At 36.9% G+C, this 18,783-nt stretch overlaps 2 protein-coding genes and 4 non-coding genes across 7 annotated transcripts; 4 read left to right on the forward strand and 2 right to left on the reverse strand.

Moving 5' to 3' along the window:
- Window positions 1-1,764: 1,764 nt before the first annotated feature.
- On the reverse strand, window positions 1,765-4,182 carry LOC106154335 (translation machinery-associated protein 7 homolog). Its single transcript, XM_087014694.1, has 4 exons — window positions 4,028-4,182; window positions 3,451-3,506; window positions 2,685-2,772; window positions 1,765-2,164 (listed from the first exon to the last, which is right to left on the reverse strand). The coding sequence occupies exons 1-4, from the start codon at window positions 4,041-4,043 to the stop codon at window positions 2,133-2,135; spliced, it is 192 nt and encodes a 63-aa protein (XP_086870820.1). The 5' UTR covers window positions 4,044-4,182; the 3' UTR covers window positions 1,765-2,132.
- Window positions 4,183-4,994: 812 nt separating this feature from the next.
- On the reverse strand, window positions 4,995-10,988 carry LOC106157771 (ornithine decarboxylase 1). 2 transcript variants are annotated; one of them, XM_013533517.2, is made up of 5 exons: window positions 10,874-10,988; window positions 8,924-9,048; window positions 7,796-8,268; window positions 7,017-7,473; window positions 4,995-6,776 (listed from the first exon to the last, which is right to left on the reverse strand). In XM_013533517.2, the coding sequence occupies exons 2-5, from the start codon at window positions 9,026-9,028 to the stop codon at window positions 6,519-6,521; spliced, it is 1,293 nt and encodes a 430-aa protein (XP_013388971.2). In that variant the 5' UTR covers window positions 9,029-9,048; window positions 10,874-10,988; the 3' UTR covers window positions 4,995-6,518. The 2 variants fall into 2 exon arrangements, with proteins under 2 accessions (XP_013388971.2, XP_086870817.1); XM_087014691.1 differs by having other exon boundaries at window positions 10,741-10,890.
- A 465-nt stretch (window positions 10,989-11,453) lies between these two features.
- Window positions 11,454-11,525, forward strand: Trnap-ugg (transfer RNA proline (anticodon UGG)). The gene has a single exon. It is a non-coding gene; the product is annotated as a tRNA-Pro (tRNA).
- Window positions 11,526-13,913: 2,388 nt separating this feature from the next.
- Window positions 13,914-13,985, forward strand: Trnap-ugg (transfer RNA proline (anticodon UGG)). The gene has a single exon. It is a non-coding gene; the product is annotated as a tRNA-Pro (tRNA).
- A 3,699-nt stretch (window positions 13,986-17,684) lies between these two features.
- On the forward strand, window positions 17,685-17,756 carry Trnap-ugg (transfer RNA proline (anticodon UGG)). Its single transcript has one exon. It is a non-coding gene; the product is annotated as a tRNA-Pro (tRNA).
- Window positions 17,757-18,670: 914 nt separating this feature from the next.
- Trnap-ugg (transfer RNA proline (anticodon UGG)) lies at window positions 18,671-18,742 on the forward strand. The gene has a single exon. It is a non-coding gene; the product is annotated as a tRNA-Pro (tRNA).
- The last annotated feature ends 41 nt before the right edge of the window (window positions 18,743-18,783 follow it).

Raw genomic sequence — 18,783 nt, forward strand, 5'->3', positions numbered from 1 at the left:
CTGAACATGAAAATATACCACGGGAAATGAAAAAAAGATGTTCACAAAAAAAAGTTTTCAGGATGCATTATCTAAGATGATATATTTGAAATATGATAATTTAAATAACTTTTTTTTTAGATCTATGTCAAGATGACCTCGTGAGGCTCTTGTCACTTAAGTGAACTCTCATATATGTTCGAGGAGGGATTGCCGACATCCTGTTTCCCATTGTTCGAATGCAAATAAAATGCAAATAAAATCTGACCTCAGCGCCTACTCATTTCAAGCACGTGCTCCCAAACACGCCCACACGCGACACCCACAAACATCCACCCACACACACCTACAAACTAGAAAGTTTGTTGTCTACCCAACAAACTTTCAACCACGTGCTTTGAGCATTATTTTTCTTCTTTTCTTTTCCAGTTTTTAAACCTGCACTGGTGCAAATACAGGCAGAGGACAACCTGCTATGTATGTTTGAACACAAACTAGCAAGTGAAATGAACCAAGTCATTTCCATAATAGACCAATACCTGTAATAGCTACGTGCCGCGACAAGTGTTAACATAATTTTAAACCCCTTATCGACGAATAAATGACAAGGTTAATTGCAAGATGTATAAAATCAATATTTCTTGGTATATGAAAAATATAGCTGTGAAATTTAAACGTCAACGTATCGGTATTACTCTGTGATTATCAATAACATAGTTTGCTATGTTATTTCAATATTAAACAATTTTCAATTTAATATAATATCAAAATATCCACGTTATAACTATTTTGTGATATCTTACACAAAGAGAATAATCGGATTTTAAAAATCGTAACGTTTTAAGCTAGCCAGTGAACAGGTAACCGAATTTCGAAGGCAATTTTTCACAACACACATCACTTTTATCGCCATTCGATTCAAGTCAGCTGTTTACTTTTTCATTTACTACCATTTTCTAAGCCAGTGTGTCTTGTTCACCCTTAGCGTCAGAGGACTCAGGAAACTCGCTTCCTTTCTATGAGTACCGGGACACAAGATAAGCATACAATTAGTAGAGAGGCGACTCTCCAGCGTCCTCTATCTCACTCCACACCGACTTTTCCACGAAAATAGTGTGTATAAAAGAGGATCACTTCACGCAGAGCAGCTTGACTGCTACGATCGCAAATCAGAATCGGTCGACCTGCCCGAGTCTGTCATTTATCATAGTGATTTCTCCAGATTTCTAGTCATAAATTTCGATCAGTGGTTGTTTTCATAATTTTAGAGCTCTTCAAATATTTCTAGACAGATAGGGAGTTCTTTGAATCATACGTTATTTTCTAATTTTAAATCTGGTTTTATCTTTATTTTTTGAAATAGATTTAATAGGATTCCAAAGAGCATGGACAAACATTTCACATTTGTCAATGGCCAGGAGTGGCCGCTTTGCATTTTCTTACTCACATAAGTTATTTCTAAGAGTGCCTGCTTTCTCTTAAAAGCAGGTTTAGATTTTATTTAAGGCATGGATGCCAGCTCTGGCGCAGTGCGGTCACACCTACCACAATCCGCTAACGCTGCACTGGAGTGTCACACCTAACACATTCTATCAACCTGGCATACACGTTCTTTCCTTAACATGTTGAAAACGGTTCGTATAATACCAAAAGTGGACAGGAATACTCCACTTCAAGAACAACTTACCCACACACAAAAAGAAATATCAAACCAAAAAATCAGGCACAGGTGAAAGTTTTATCCCTTCTCTCAAAAATAAGTTATAAAATAAACAAAACAAAATATTAATTTCTGAATATATGTTTTTCATACAAAGTACAGAAGGAATAAAAAAAAATTCAAAATACTGTATTCTAAATCCAGAATAAACGTGTTTCACATCATTCTTTGAATCTATTTTTTAAATTTAATTTCACTCAAAATGACCAGAATTGAATCTTATAGTGTTCATTCTCCTTGCTTCCAAATTGCAGCAATCAATCATTCAAGGATGCCTCTCACTTCACCGTGAATTCCACAACCTCTTCAAGAAGGTCCCAGTAAATGACTTGTTGATTAACAACTGTCAGTTCTAAAAGACATATTTTGGTAAGGTTTGTATATTGGTGAAAAGAAGCTTCATCTTCGGAGTGAGAATATTAATGGTAAGGTGTCATTTCCCAGATTTTTTTATTCCACCACCAGCTGCAAAAGAAAAGAAAAGACCAATTGTTAAAATACCACAAAATTTACCAACTTCACCGAAACATTGGTATTTCACAGCCATTTCTTGGGTTCAAAAATGATTACTGATGAAATTCCTTAGATTAAACTTTGCTACATTAGCAATAAGTCAAAAGTAACTGACCAGTAGATTTGGTGTCAGAAAGATGAGAAAAAAGATGAGAAATTACCTGCCTGATTGCAGTAATGAAAATTCCAGTTTTTTAAAATTTGTATTTCAGTTGTAATTTAAACATGTCATCTTGGGACTACTAGTCAATTCTGATTTGGTTTGGTAGATTTCTACTTATTAATCTGAGTCACTAACTGGCTGGACAGTTGGGTTGCAGACTATTTAGACCCAACATTGAGACTGTGCTGACCCAGTCACTTTAGTCCCTAGGTAACCTTGACAGTTGTCCAGTAATATATTTTGGGCTCATAAGGTAGTCCAAGATTTTGTAGAGTTTAACCAATTAGCTATGAGCACAACATAACCAACCTAAAGGACCCCCTTTTGCAGCTTTCTGTTTTAATTCTTGCAGGGCTTTCTGTTCTTCCTTTTGCTTCTGTTTGAATGCCAAATCTTCCTGAAATTATTATTAAAATGGAAATACATTAGTTCTATAGATAGACACAAATAACTCACACTAGTGAAAAATAACTGGTTTACTTTTAATTAAAATAACAACAAAAAAAAGCTAGATTCTGCAACAGTGCATCTTATCAATGGCTCATTGTAACTATGCTGACAAATGTATTCAGGACAGAAGAATTTAGCGTAGCATCATGCTAAGCATGAAGCTCTAAAGTGCTTATACTTTCAACACCAATGCCTCTTTCTGAACAGCAGACTAACAGATCCCCGAATCAAATATGGTAACCCACTTAAGCTTGCCTTTTAATTCCTGATTAGACAGTGAATAGATTCCCAGTGGGTTGGCCATATCTGTTAGTCCGCTGTTCTGAATACGCTCTACGGTTCACTGACTCAGGGTTCCAATAGCAAATTTCTACTTTTATACAATGCATCAGAAGAGATGAAAGTAGCAACTGAGCTCTCAAGACTGTCAATACAAACAATTTCTTTACTGTTTTCTGTCTCAGATTCTAATTTACTTTAATGAAAATATTCAACTAAAATTAATTAATTATAATTGAAAGAGAACATATATATATATGTGTGTGTGTGTGTGTGTGTGAATTGCAATGCTAGAACCTTCAATAGGGACGATTTATTCTGATTATCCATCTAATACTAGACTTACTTCATCCAAATCTTTGGGTCCCTTCTTTGCCTGCTTCAAGGGCTTCTTTTTTCCTCCTGAAAAAAGGCTCTGGGATTAATTTGCTGCATTTAATTTCAGATTTGTTCCATACGTGTGTGTGTGTGTGTGTGTGTGTGTGTGAGAGAGAGAGAGATGTGCTGTGGACTTACTAGTAACCAATTATGTCCTGCAAGAAATGTTTACTGTATGGATTTCAACTTATACATGCAACGTACAACCACTGTCGTAAAAAATATAAGTCATTATAATCTTTGGTGGGACTAGAAGTTGAGAAATAATATATGTGCGTAGTTTCAAAGCGAGGTTTTAGTGTTTGTCGCCAATAACTTGTGTCGTAGTTACTTACTGATCAAGTTTTGACTTACGCTGTGGTAATACTAATGTAATGAACGACAAACTAAAATATGGCGGATTTTGACACTAATTCAACAACAAATATCAACAAAAGAAATCTAACTGAAATGCAATCCATCATATTCTTCACAGTCTTCAAAGTATCTTGTAAATCACCAACAAAAACAGTAAAAATTTGTGAATGAAAACAGTCACAATTTACCTTGTCTTCCTGACATAATTAAAACCTTGTAATGTCCCTATGGCGCGTGTTGCCTATGGAAAATACGTCACTTCCGCTTAGTACTGCGCGACTGCTGCATCAGCTCGATTAACAAATTCACTCCAATGTATTTTTTGTTGTGACAGCGTTATCTCATAACACGAAAATGTTTATTCTTGCATTATTTAAGCGGATAAAGAAAAAGATCCTGTTTTATTTACTGTGTATCTATACCTTTCAGTGAGGGTAGGGCCTGTTGTGCCGGTCTCAGCAATCACAATTGTGCCCTACACAGCTAGTGCTCAGAAACCAAATGTCATCTCAAGCCAGGGAGACACCTGAATCTCATTTTCATCAATCCACTGAACTACTGAAGCAATTACCTTTTACATTTCTATCTATATGTAATGTTATCTTAACTTTCATAGACTCTAAAATCTCAAGCACATTTGGAGCTTAATTTTGGAGCCGTGGACTTGGGACTACAATAAAAAGAAAAAAGCAGGGCAAGTAAAGATTACTTGTCTTGAAACCGTTTGTTGAATTTGTTTAAATAATAGATAGGGCCCGCTTTTCCGATATATACGTTGCCAAATAACGTGAAGGTGTTGTTTTTTTATTTCATTGTTTGTTGTCCTTTGTCACGACTCTTTGGGTGAGTACGACGTTGTATAGGCCTACGTGCGCATGCATGTTTTTATGTCGCTCATTCTTCTTTGTTACGTAAATATATGATACATACAACGTCGCACGCACTCACAAAGTCATGACAACAGAGAACAATCAATGAAATTAGAAAACAACACCTTCATATTTTTGGTCACGTATGTATCAGTAACGTATGTATCATATGAACAATTTTCACAGATAGTTGAAGGCAAGAAATTCTTTTTATCCCGTTTTCTTTTATTGTAATGTAACACTAAGACATGTGTTGGCCCACAAAACAAAAGACAACCAATGAAAATAGAATAAATAAATATTTATTATTCTAGGATAACAGGTTAGCTTCACATTGAACAACCCCCTGGAACAGGGTGTCATTTTTACTCTTTTAACGGAAAAAAGTTGAGACATATAGGGCCTATACTTTTCTCGCCATAACTATCGTTTTTCCCTACAAATGTCCTGCTTATTTCGTTACACTAACTAGGACCTTCTGAACAAAAAAATCTTGGGCCCCTCAAGAGGCTTCCCAGGCCACCACCCCTCGCGCAGAACCCGAAATTTTAAAAATCCTTGCGCCATCTGTTAGCCATGATAGTAACTACAGTTGTTTCTTGACAGCATCGAATTTATTTGTTCATTCTATTCCTGCCGATAAAACATACACTTGCATTTTGACCGCCTTAAGGCTTACATCAAACTACTCTCAAATATCGAATTCTATCGAGCAAGTAGGCCTAAATAATTGTTTAGTAGCTCAAACTCGGCGTTGGCTATATGTTCACCTGATAAGTCTAGCTCAGAATTGGTTTTTCTCTGCATGTAGGGATATCAAGTAACCTTATATGAAAAAGGTAACAAAACAGGTAGGACATGCAATAAGCTGCACTAGAACAAGCAATCATTACGTCACGTCATCACGCTCTGACGCAATGCCGCTAACCTGTATTATTTCGTCACAAGCGTTTGGATCGTCATTCCCTTGTGATACGTTGACAACATACATGATAAACAGCTCAGAAAAATATGTAGATCTAGATCTAAGTCTATAGACTTCAGCAAAAAAGAGATTCTTATATACTATCAAACTAGAGTTTTAAAGGTAAGCTTTTTCTTCTTTATTTTTTTACATTAAGCATAGGCTACTATATAGTTTTCCAGCGTCATGTTTAATCGCCAAATGGAATAATTTAATTTTTTGTTATCACATAATACATCGTAATCATTTACATCATCTCATCTTATGTTATCCACATATATAAAATAAGCTAGGTGTATCACACACACACACAGCACACACACTCTCGTAACCCATGTGGAGTGAAAAAAGTTCAAACAAGAGTTGCACATCCATTATTCAAGTGAACCACAATGATCTTTCCCTTTAGTAGCTGAATTTATACGTGTAGTAGGCCTACATTTACAAGCACCAATAAAGATATCTAGAATAGCCCCTTATTCATAGGATCTAAATCTATGCTATCAAGCTACATCTTTGAAAGGCATTAAATTATCAATCGGTCTAACATTAATTGTTTCTGTTAGTTATTTGTTCGTCCTATATATTTACATGTAGTTATGACAAACTGATCAAGGTCCACAGGATCGCGCCCTCCTTCGCCCCTCCTACCCCCTCCCCCTCACATAAAATAGTATACCAAGCGATGCTAAACAAAATCCTACTTATGAAATTACCCTCGCCTACTATTTTAAATTTGACAAGTGACACGAGGCAAACGTTTCTGTGCCTTGGGCAAATTTATCAAAATCCTGACTTCTCAGATATATAGGCCTATGCCTCACAATACTCAAAGTCTGAAGGAGTTTAGTTAACAGTCGTAAACTCATTACGCTGAAGCCCAAGTTCACATATGATGTCGTTTGAAGCAATATAGTGGATTTTCGGTGTCGGCATCCCGTTAAAAGAAGTCACGACGACAGTCGTGTATGCCCCCATGTTGGGCACGTACAGCCAGTCTCCGATGTCCAGCTCGGGCAGTTTTATCTCCTGCGTTATACAGTCATGGGGGTTGCACGTTGGTCCCCATAAGCTGCTTTTGAACACTGGCATGGAATCTTTGTTCTGGAAATTCAGAACACTTCAGTTAGGAAGGAGGGCAGGATAAATATGAAAATATACAACGGAATCTAGTTTCACATTAAAGAAAAAGAGTAATATACTGGTTATCTTATATTCTACCTGTGCACTGTGTAGAAATAAACTTGGAAGTGATGAGATATAAATTCGGAGAGATAATTTTGTTGCACAATAACTACATTGTACAGAATCTTTTCTCGTTTAAAGACATTTGGGAGTACTTACCTCAACAACATAAAAGTCTGGTACATCATCTTCAAACAAAATGTGAAAGAAGAATGAACCATGAAGACCGTCATTCAAGTAGTACATAAAGGATTTCTTTGTGTCGTCCTCATTTTCTGAATCTTCAATCTTTAGCCACTTGCCTGGTTGCTCCACCTTTCTGGCTATCACACGCAATGCAAGAGTGAAAGCAGATTCTACGTAGTAACACCCAGGTTCTGCAATCACTTTAACATTTTCATCCTCCGGAAAATATTCTTCCAGTGAATCGTTTATGGTGTTGGCAATGTCAGAAAAAAATGAGTGCTCACCAGTCTCGTAACCTGGGAAGCCACCACCGATGTCAAGTAAGTTGAAATTGAAGCCGATGGTCTTAGCCAAATCGAAGATGTCGCGGCATAAAAGTATGGTGTGTTGGTAGGCAAAGGCGTCTTGGCACTTAGAACCAACGTGGAAACTGAAATTTGCATATAAGGATATCTTATGTTGATATAATCTGAATATGCTTGTGATTGTAACAAACACTATAAGAAATGCACCAAAACATGAACTTCAGTATTAAAGACTAAAATAAAATCTTCATTAAACATTCTGCTGTTTAGAAATAAGCAATTAGTAAATGTATTGCGAAGCAGGGGCTCTACTTACAGAAGATAAAACATGTTTTCAGTCTTGTCTGTGGATGCTCTTTACTACTGTCTGTTTATAAAATATTAAAAAATCATCACTGACCTCTAGCTTCATAAAACAACTATAAACGCAAATGTTATTACAATCACCTGATACCAATGACATTTAATTCCAGTTCTTTCGCCTTCAATAAAAGTCCCTGGCAATCTTCCACATTACATCCAAATTTCTTTCTCATATCGTATACAGCCTTTCGGACTTGTGGAACAATCCTTAGTACGAGCTTGGCATCCGGGAAAAGACGCTTTATTTTCACTATTTCATCTTCGTTGTCAAATGTCATGAGGTCTACTCCAAGTTCTGAGGCACGTTTAAGCTCTTCGGGATCCTTGCAAGTATGAGCATATATGATCCTGTCTGTCTGCACTCCATACTTCAGAACCTGTTGGAATTCAGAACTGCTGGCGCAGTCAAACCCCGCCCCAAGTGCCGCAATGGTCTTCACGACTGGCTCAGTGTTGTTACATTTCACGGCATAGAAGGGTTTGACACGTGGCATCAGTTTCTCCCAGCGCTTGTGCTTGTTAACTATGTCATCCAAGTTGGCAATATAAAAAGGACGCTGTGACATGAAAAACGTATTAAAGGGGCATTTTAGATGAGGAATTAATATGGCATTAATTGTACAAACACATAAAGAGATACATAATCAACAGAGTACAAGAGAGACAAATTGAACCTTTAATCTCTAAAAAAGATCTAGTATACCTTTGATAAGCTAAAATATTCGTTTACTGGTTATCTGGCTGATTATCACTGAATAGACTGAATAGGTCTACTTTAGATTTGAGAGATGGCTATCTACACGTAAAATCATCACACAATACCGCCTTATAACTTTTACATATACAATCTAATGTGCTGCAATACATGTGTGAGTTGTTAGGTTCTACATCTGTACGTGATTGGAAATTTTTTTTACAACTGTGCTGACTGTGTTAAAGACATCGATTGAACGTTTTGGAAAATGGGGTAAGGATATATTAGGGAAATTGTAAAATACATATACAAATACATGAAATTGTTTAATTATGCAGTTTATTGGAATTGGCAGCTAAGCATTCAGTCACAAATATAGAACAGTCATGTATGTAAAACTGCGATGGATAACTATAACGAAATGTTTCATTTTCAGAAAAAAAAACTCAACAAACCCTTTGAAAATATGATGGTTAAATAAATTGTTAATTTATTAAGTTGTCTAATTTAGCCCTTACCATATCGCCTCCTTCTGGTATCTTGTCAGTAATGATCTGTCGCAAGTCTCTGTCGCCATGTTCCTCAATATACTTTGTTGCAGTTGCTTCGAAAGTAGTGTCCATGTCAAGTTCCAAAGCTGTTCCTATAAAATGACCAAATTGGTTCTACTATTTATATAAAATTTCTGCAATAATTAAAGGATCAAAGGGACTATAAAAAGAAATATCTGATATGGACAATGAATATGCACATTTTGTACGAAAATATTAGGGAGGTTTCGCTATCCCGGCCCGAGAACCAGCGCGCCGATAATTTGAAGAAATTGCGTAAAACGTCATCACTTTTTGCGCTTATTTTCGCGTTCTCGTTGTCGGCTTCCGAGAACCAGGCGCTGGATGTCGGAGCGCTGACCGAGAATGTGACACGATGTTAAGAGTGAATTTTTATATAGATGGGCTCACATGTGGAAAAGTAGCAGCCCAGAATTGGAATTTTTTTTTTCAGGATGTGGAGGGTATTGGTCAGAATAGAATATTTCACGGAGTTTGTTCAGATTACCCCTCACCTTTGTGGTCAGTGTGGCAGGTGAGGGGTTAATCTGAAAAAACTGTGAAACCAATATTCTAACCACTACTATCCACATTTTCAACAGTGGTCCTGTCTTGTTAAAATTAACTCTTCATACTGATTTTTCCAACTGAAGTTTCCTTGGATTGTCTGAGTAGACATGGCTTTTAGATGTTCTGCACATGGGTGGAGGTTGATTTCAGTCAAGTTGGACAAAAAATTATTTTTTCTATGATTTTTTTTTTTTTGTACACTGTTTTATTTATACACTGTTCTGTTTACACTATTTGATTAAAATAAACCAGTCATCAAGTATCAAATTCATGTTTATTCGTCTTGTTGTAATTAGTCAGAGGTGACAGTTCAAATCCCAAGATATTCCTGAACAGTTGGGGACTCCAGTTAAGGTCAAAAGAAGGCAGTCTGAGATTGCCAATTAACTTAGATGCATTACAGCATCAAATAACTCGGCATCATCGTACTCAATTGCCAGTTCAAGCATTTGATGCTGTATTATTATTACTAAAACCACAGAATGCAAGACTAAAATCTTTTGGCGAAAAATCATTCCAGTACGCAGCACCACATGAGTGGAATAAATTACCTCTAGACTTGAGAAGCATTAGCTCAGTGAAGGATTTTAAAAAAGCTTTAAAAACATACCTTTTTCACAAATTTTATTAAAGAACATTTTATAACTCGGAAATATTAACTGGACATCATTATCTTAACTCAGACTATTAAGTCATAATTTTATTAATTCAATTCATCTTACTGTGTTTTAAGTTTTTAGTTTGTAAAGTCTACAGAACATATTTTATGGATTTTAGACTTTAAATAAATATATTATTATTATTATTCGCGCTGCGCCGCCGACCGCCATTTTATGAGCTGCTGCCATCTACACTCCGCGCTGAAAAACCAGATTTCTCGGGTCGGGAATGCGAAAACCTGTATGGCCATGTAGGCCCCGAGATCGAGAACGAGAATAATTGTACTATCCGCCGCAAAATTTGTTATCCTATGGATAATTATCCTTGGGTAAACAGCCTTTTTAACATCCGGATATCAATGTTGCCAGCGTTTGTGAAACATTGCTTTAATCTGAGGATAACTGTCTAGGACATCACAGGAAAATTGCGTCTCGCCGGTATTTGATATCAAAATTTCTCTTCAGATTGTTGAATACTGAATATATCGAATTGTTTTTCTTCCACATAAAACATTTTCTTAAGAATACGTCAAGCAAATTTAACGAACTATTTACCTTTTCATCGACATGTAGTGAAAACGTCCCATTTTGCTATTTGAGAGAAATAACGTGCACCTACCCTCCAACATCAGGGGCCTCTTAAACAGTATACAGAATTATCTTTATAGTTGTCATGTTCAGCACTTACTATATCGCTTCCCTCTTGAATCCGAAATGATCTAGCGCAAATCTCGTCTCCTTGTTTCTCAATAAGCACCTTATATACCAAGGTCTCAGATGCATTTTTCATATTCACAGATATGTCTCTGTCTAATTCATGGCTAGCGCTGTCACGTTTGAGATAGGCGCCGCATATTAAACTTAAATTAGTGCTCAGGTATTTTAATGGTCACGCTAGGTAGGATAATGTTCTAGTACTCACATGCCCATTTTATACGACGATTTGTTGCCTGGTTGTTATGTAATAGTACAAATATATAAGTTTATGACCAAACCATCAGACTTGGCATTTTGAAGTTCAGGATCATCTCCACATGACATGACTGCAGTGTGTGGTATAAGTAAAGTTTAAGGACACACCATATACAGGTAACGTGCATCCTTTCCAAATAGAGTGAGATAATAGTTTAGAATAAGTTGGAAGTGTGGCACGCGCCAGGCCGCTCATAATTGTTCACTTGCGTGACTGTCAACGGTGTTAGGGTCTACTATTCATTGCAAAATATTGCAGTGGAATGTTTGTAAGCAGAAACAATGTGGATGTCGGCGGCTCGTTGGTCTAGGGGTATGATTCTCGCTTTGGGTGCGAGAGGTCCCGGGTTCAAATCCCGGACGAGCCCTATGTTTTACACCAATTATCAGAAACACTTGCAGGAACCTCTTCTCAGTTTTTGCTGCTTCGAATGGGCTACCTGTAGTACATACAATTCATCTGCTGAAAGAGGACTAACACCAACCTGGTTCAAAACTCAGAGGGGGGACATATCAATGATAACCCTTCTATGGGTTCCTCAGTATGCAGAAAATAGAAATGGCCGATCTGTTCTGATGTTAAAATAATAAATACAAAAGGGATGATAAAGAACAAGGATAAGAAAACCATTCTTTGCTGCTGATTGTTACGTCACATAATAACGTCATGATGCAACGTCTATGTTGTACATTCTTTCGTCACAAGCATTAAACGTCATTCCAGTGATTTGTTGACTACAGCCTAAACAGAAATACGACAAAAAAAAGTCTCAGCAGTTAGCTTCAGTTGGTTGATAGAATACTGCACCGACTTTCAATTCCTAAAAAGTGATTGTTTTTACTGAAGAGTCCACCCTAAATATTCAATCGTGTTTCGCAAATTTAATATGCAATAAAGCAGTCGGAGAACAAATACCACATTCCGTTTTTAAGTTGGCAAAAATTGATTCCTTTGGCTTGGATTGTTAAAAAAGTTTGATCTCCAGCTCAAGGCATTTAAACTAGACTGTAAATTCGCCTTAAATGCACCTTATCTGTAATTTGATTGTTAATATGTGACAAGGAACTGTTAATTATTGACGTGCGTGACTGTCCTCATGCCTGTATAAAATTAATGTTCATCATTTATTCTACAATTTTGAAGCAAAGACGGTCGAATAAAAGATGCTCGTTGGTCTAGGAGTATGATTCTCGCTTTGGGTGCGAGAGGTCCCGGGTTCAAATCCCGGACGAGCCCTACATTTTACAACCATGTGGAGGGCGGACTTTGTATTATGCGCACGCTCAGTTTTGTGACAACGACAGCTTGATTAAAGACATGGATAAGATATCGTTTCTCTTTCGATTGTTACGTCAAGTTATAACGCCGTGATGCAACGTCTATGTCGTATGTTTTTTTATCACAAACAGTAAACATCTTAGTGATTCTGTTGACTGTGCAGTGTAAACAGAAACGACAGAGCCTGAGAAATATGTAAATAGCAATTTCCAATTTCACTTATCACAACTAATTTAAGAGAGCTAAACTTTTTCTGCGTTGAAAGACATTTCTTTTTGCTTTAACCTTGGACATAAAAGCTTTAACTGTTGTAGTAAACTATGGTGTGGATTCATTTGATGGGCTGATAGCAAACAACTGAATAACGAAGAATACAAATACATGCTAACAACGAACATTTGACCAAAACTGTTTGCATTGTACTGTACATCTGTTATCTTACAATGTGTCGGACGTTGTTTATCGCTCAGGGAAATATCATTTTTCTTTTCTCAGGCACAATATAAACTAATCAAATAAATATATCATGGTAATATACAGTATGGGTTTATTAAGTGTTTTGCAATGGTTTTATCCGACGTTATTGAAGGGAAAATAGAATATTAAAAAAATTAAGGGCGTCAAGTCTCAGCAGTGTGGTTAGTTTGAATTGTTTGACAGAATACTGCACCAACTTTCAATTTTTCACAAAGGATTGATTTTACAGAAGGGTCCACTTTCTTGTAACTGAAAATTGTAGTAAAGCACTCGGAGAACACCATACCACATTCTGTTTTTAAGTTGGCACAAAAATTGACTCCTTTGTCTTGGGTTGTTAGAGAAGTCTGATCTCTAGGGCAACTAAACAGACTATCACTTGTGAGTTATTGAATCTCATGGTCAAGTAAAATGAATTTGCTATGTCCTGCGAAACCTATTTTGAAATAAATTTAAGAGACATTAAAAGGTACATACGAACCGAGCATCGGTGGAGCGTGGATTCCCAATAACACATGTAAACCACTTCTACTAGTTTTTATACGACTCAAATAAATTCGACATGCCAAGGGATAAACTGAATAGATCACTCGAACAGCCATAAAAGAGCTTTAGACTGCTCCTTTCTTTAAATAATTGGTTGGAAATTTAACCTACTTTCGTGACCTACTTTTCTGCCCCATTGACACACAGCATAGAATGCTAGCAGAAAAATTCGTTCAAACGTCATTTTCGGGTAAAATTAAACAATGCCTTTTGGTAATTCTCTTAGTTATACTACTTGAAACTATATGCTGGCATTTGGTCGCTTTTTGTGACAAAAAATTGACTTTGTATGCATCTTTAAAGAAGACTGTAAATTCGCCTTAAATACACCTTATCTGTAACTTGATTGCTCACATGATACAAGGAACTGTTAATTGTTCACGTGCGTGACTGTGTAAAATTTATGTTCATCATTTATTTCACAATTCTGAAGCAAAGATGCTTGATTATGAGCGGCTCGTTGGTCTAGGGGTATGATTCTCGCTTTGGGTGCGAGAGGTCCCGGGTTCAAATCCCGGACGAGCCCTACATTTTACAACAATGTGGAGGGCGGACTTTTTATTACGCGCACACTCAGTTTCGTTACACCAAGGAGTTTTAACAATTTCTGTTTGTGTCCTCTCGAAACGATAGACGAAGGCACCTATTCTGACAAACGAGATTTAACGAGAGCGTAACAGAGATAGGCACCCATTGTTCTCTGGGTTCTATTCATTCCGACCAATGAGAGACCGTAAAACGGGCTCCGCCCCCACGCGTGTAATCTCCTTCTGTTATAACTCCTTGGTTACACCGTGATGCAATGTCTACCGGTATGAGGTATGTTGTTTCGTCACAAACAGTAATAAACATCATAGTGATGAAGTTGACTACAGTGTAAACAGAAACGACAGAGGAAAAATATGTAAATAGTAATTTCCAACTTCACTTATCACAACTAATTGAAGACAGCCAAGGTTTAAAGGTTTGCGTTTAAAGGTAAGACATTTCTTTTTGCTCTAACTGTTGTAGTAAACTATGGTGTGGATATATTCCATGGGCTGGTCGCATACAACTGAATAACGAAGAATACAAATATCATTCCAAACATGCTAACAATGGACATTTGGCCAAAACTACACATACAGGTATTTGCATTGTGCATCTGCTATCTTATAATATGTTAGATGTTGTTTATGGCCCAGGGAAATATCATTTCCTTTTCTCAGGCAAAATAAGAATTGTTAAAATGAATACACCATGTTAATATACAGTTTGGGTTCATTAATTGTTCACGTGCATGACTGTCCCCATGTCTGTATAAAATTAACTTTCATCACTTATTCTACAATTATGAAGCAAAGTTGACTGGATATAAGCGGCTCATTGGTCTAGGGGTATGGTTCTCGCCTTTGGTGCGAGAGATCCCGGTGTCACGTGTACGGTCCGTTCTGCGTAAACCATCCGTCCTGATCGATTGTACACGCAGCAGACACGTGTATGAGCCGTTACGTGAATGATCTGTTGTTATACACCTGAAGGCCTACTCCCAGCAGGCAAAGTCGCGTTGGATCAACGTTGAAAACAGGTTGATACGTTGAATTGCCGTTGGTCTACCTAAATTCCACGTAAAATCAACATTGATCCAGCCACGTCAAAACACCGTCATAATGTGACGTTGACTCAACGTTGTATTTTGGTCATTAACACAACCTTGCAGTTATGGATTGTAATTTAAAATATTAATTATTGAAAACGTGATACTTTGTTCATCAATACTGTAACTAAATTTATCAAAATAATAACAAAAGGGTTTTAAAGTAAAAGTGACAGTTGTTTTGTGTCTTTAGTGAACTAGTGAATTTTCTTATCTTGTTATTCAACAAACTGAATTCCTTGCAAGGTAAGCTAACACTAGGATGAATAAGTTGCTGTAAATGTGATGGAGTGATGGTAATAAAGTTGACAGTTCATGGTAATATATATAAGAAAACAACTATATATATTAATCTAAGCCTTGGAAAATTTAACTTAAAGGCCATACATTTATACCCTACATATATTTAGCCATCAAACATGTCCTACTGCTAAACACATCCAGGCTAAAAGGGTGTACCATGCTTAGGTGCAAAACATGCTTAGGAGCTAAATGCGTTGAAAAAATCAGACAAAGCAGGCACTTGGATGTTTTTACAGTGTACGTTATAATTGTGTACCTGTGTTTTGTACCAAAAATAAAACATTTCGGGTCATTTTAATGTCTTTTTATGCAAGAATGTTGTCCAACAACTGGGGTTGATACATATTATCTGACGTTGATCTAATTTTCAAATCCAATGTTAATCCAAACAACATAATTTCCCGCTGGGTGGGGTTGATATAACATTGTTTTCTGACGTTGATACAACGTTGTTATCTGAGGTTGACACAACTTTCAAATCCAACGTTTATCCAATGTCTTCTCAACGTTATGGACAACGTTGCTTCAACGTTTAAACAACATAATTGGCCCGCTGGGCTGTTATATTCGGCTTGTTCATTTCCTACATTGTTATACATTTACTTTGATGGGGATATTTCTAGGTAAAATTCATGTGTTAATTGATAATTTTGATAGAGAATCAGCGTCAAATTACAGTTCGACGTATGGATGAACCTACCGTAGACAGGCTGTGTTGATATGGCCACCTGAGGGAGATCGCAGTGGAGGTGGACATCTATAAGATATGAATACTTCTAAAGATTATGTTTGAATTTGCAGTATGTTCTCAACAGTGCATGTTTATTAAAGGCTAAGAATGTATTCATGACTTGATAGAGACGGACTGTACACGCCGGAAGTCTCTCAGATTTGCCTGTGCTTTGTGCGCATGAGCAGAACGGATGGTTTACACTCCGAGCGGTACACGCCACACCGAGTTTAAATCCCGGACTAGCCTTATTGTGACGATGCATTGTGTTAGTTGAGATTGTTTAATATTGCTACCTGGTAGATGTCTCTATTAGTAAAGTATAGTCTGGTGTGCAAGTTTGAATCTCTCCTGTGATTGGTAACTTAAATGTAAAACTGTTCATTGTATAAATGGTTCTGACTGGTATACGTGCACTAGCTGAACATGTGTATAAGGTCTGACTTGAATTAAATCGGCCTCTTTGGTCTTCTTTGACTCTTGAATTATTGACTTACACCAGTGAGTATTGTGTTCTTTGTACCTTCGTAAAGCACTCGGCCACGAAGGAGTAACACTATATTTCATAACTAAATAGAGGGCAGACATTCTGTTCCACGGACTCTCAGTTTAGTTACACCGGCAGCTTGAATAAACACATGGATAAGATATCATTGTTTTCTGTGGATTGTTAGGTCATGTTATAACGTCGTGATGCAACGTCTATGTCGTATGTTGTTTCGTCATAAACAGTAAACATCATAGAGATGATGTTGACAACACTGTAAACAGAAACGACAGAGAAATATGTAAATAGCATTTTCCAATTTTATTCATCACAATTAGTTAGGGAGAGCTAAACCTTTCTGCGTTAAAAGGTAAGACGTTTCTTTTATGCTTCAGTTGTATTAGACTATGGTGTGGATTTATTTCATGGGCCGATCGCAAAAAACTGAATAAAGAAGAATATAAGTATTATTCCAAACATGCTAACAACGGACATTTGACCAAAACTATGTGCATTGTACATCTGTTATCTTACAATTTGTTGGACGTTGTTTATAGTTCAGGGAAATATCATTTCCTTTTCTCATGCAAAATAAGAACTATTCAAATGAATGCATCATGGTAATATACAGTTTGGGTTTATTAAGTATTTCCAAATGGTTTTATTTGACGCTATTGAGGGAAAAATGATTTTGTTTTTTAAATTTAGGGCGTAAGGTCTCAGCAGTGTGCTTAGCTTGAATTTGTTTAGTTGGTGCACCGACTTTCAATTCCTCAAAAATGGTTGATTTTAGTGATGGGTCCACCTTAAATAGACTATCACAGTTACTAAATCTCCTAGTCAAGTCAAATGAATTTGCTAGGTCCTGCTAAAACTGGTTGGTAATAAATTTAAAAGACGTTTAAACTAGACTGTAAATTCGGCTTAAATGCGCCTTGTCTGTATCTTGATTGTTCATATGTGACAGGGAACTGTTAATTATTCACGTGCGTGACTGTCCCCGTGCATGTATTAAATTAATGATCGTCATTATTTTAGAAATCTGAAGCAAGGTCCATTGGACATGAGCGGCTCGTTGGTCTAGGGGTATGATTCTCGCTTTGGGTGCGAGAGGTCCCGGGTTCAAATCCCGGACGAGCCCTATATTTTATAACTAATAGAGGTGCGACATTGTGTTCCACGGACACTCAGTTTCGTTACACCGGCAGCTTGAATAAACACATGGATAAGATATCATTGTTGTCTGTGGATTGTTACGTCAAATTATAACGTCGTGATTCAACGTCTATGTTGTATGATGTTTCGTCATAAACAGTAAACACCATAGTGATGATGTTGACTACTCTGTAAACAGAAACGACAGCCCAAAATTTTGTTGGACGTTGTTTATCGTTCAGGGAAATATCATTTCCTTTTCTCATACAAAATAAGAACTATTCAAATGAATGCATCATGGTAATATACAGTGTGGGTTTATTAAGTATTTCCAAATGGTTTTATTTGACGCTATTGAGGGGAAAATGAATTTTTTTTTTTTTTTTTTTTAAAAATTTAGGGCGAAAAATCTCAGCAGTGTGCTTAGCTTGAATTTGTTTAGTTGGTGCACCGACTTTCAATTCCTCAAAAATGGTTGATTTTAGTGATGGGTCCACCTTAAATATTCGATTGTTTTTCGCAAATGTAATATGTAATAGAGCAGTCGGAAAACACCATACCATATGCCGATTTCAGGTTGGCACAAAAATGGCCCCTTTGTCCCGGTTTGTTAAAGGTGTCTGATCGCCAGAGCAAGCTAAACAGACTATCACAGTTACTAAATCTCCTAGTCAAGTCAAATGAATTTGCTAGGTCCTGCTAAAACTAGTTAGTAATAATTTTAAAAGACATTTAAACTAGACTGTAAATTCGCCTTAAATGCACCTTGTCTGTATCTTGATTGTTAATATGTGACAAGGAACTATTAATTATTCACTTGCGTGACTGTCCCCGTGCCTATATTAAATTAATGATCGTCATTATTTTACAATTCTGAAGCAAGATTCATTGGATATGAGCGGCTCGTTGGTCTAGGGGTATGATTCTCGCTTTGGGTGCGAGAGGTCCCGGGTTCAAATCCCGGACGAGCCCTATATTTTATAACTAAATAGAGGTGCGACATTGTGTTCCAC

The sequence above is a fragment of the Lingula anatina genome, chromosome 6 (genome assembly GCF_051362555.1).
Source record: "Lingula anatina isolate TDL-2025a chromosome 6, LinAna3.0, whole genome shotgun sequence".
Taxonomy (NCBI): domain Eukaryota; kingdom Metazoa; phylum Brachiopoda; class Lingulata; order Lingulida; family Lingulidae; genus Lingula; species Lingula anatina.

Coding starts and splice junctions, on each gene's coding strand:
- LOC106154335 (XM_087014694.1), bottom strand. Junction 2,773..3,450: donor GACCCAAAGATTTGGATGAA/GTAAGTCTAGTA, acceptor TAATAATTTCAG/GAAGATTTGGCATTCAAACA. Junction 2,165..2,684: donor TGCAAAAGGGGGTCCTTTAG/GTTGGTTATGTT, acceptor TTTCTTTTGCAG/CTGGTGGTGGAATAAAAAAA.
- LOC106157771 (XM_013533517.2), bottom strand. CDS start 9,028: ATGGACACTACTTTCGAAGCAACTGCAACAAAGTATATTGAGGAACAT. Junction 8,269..8,923: donor TACCAGAAGGAGGCGATATG/GTAAGGGCTAAA, acceptor TTCATGTCACAG/CGTCCTTTTTATATTGCCAA. Junction 7,474..7,795: donor TTAAATGTCATTGGTATCAG/GTGATTGTAATA, acceptor TGCAAATTTCAG/TTTCCACGTTGGTTCTAAGT.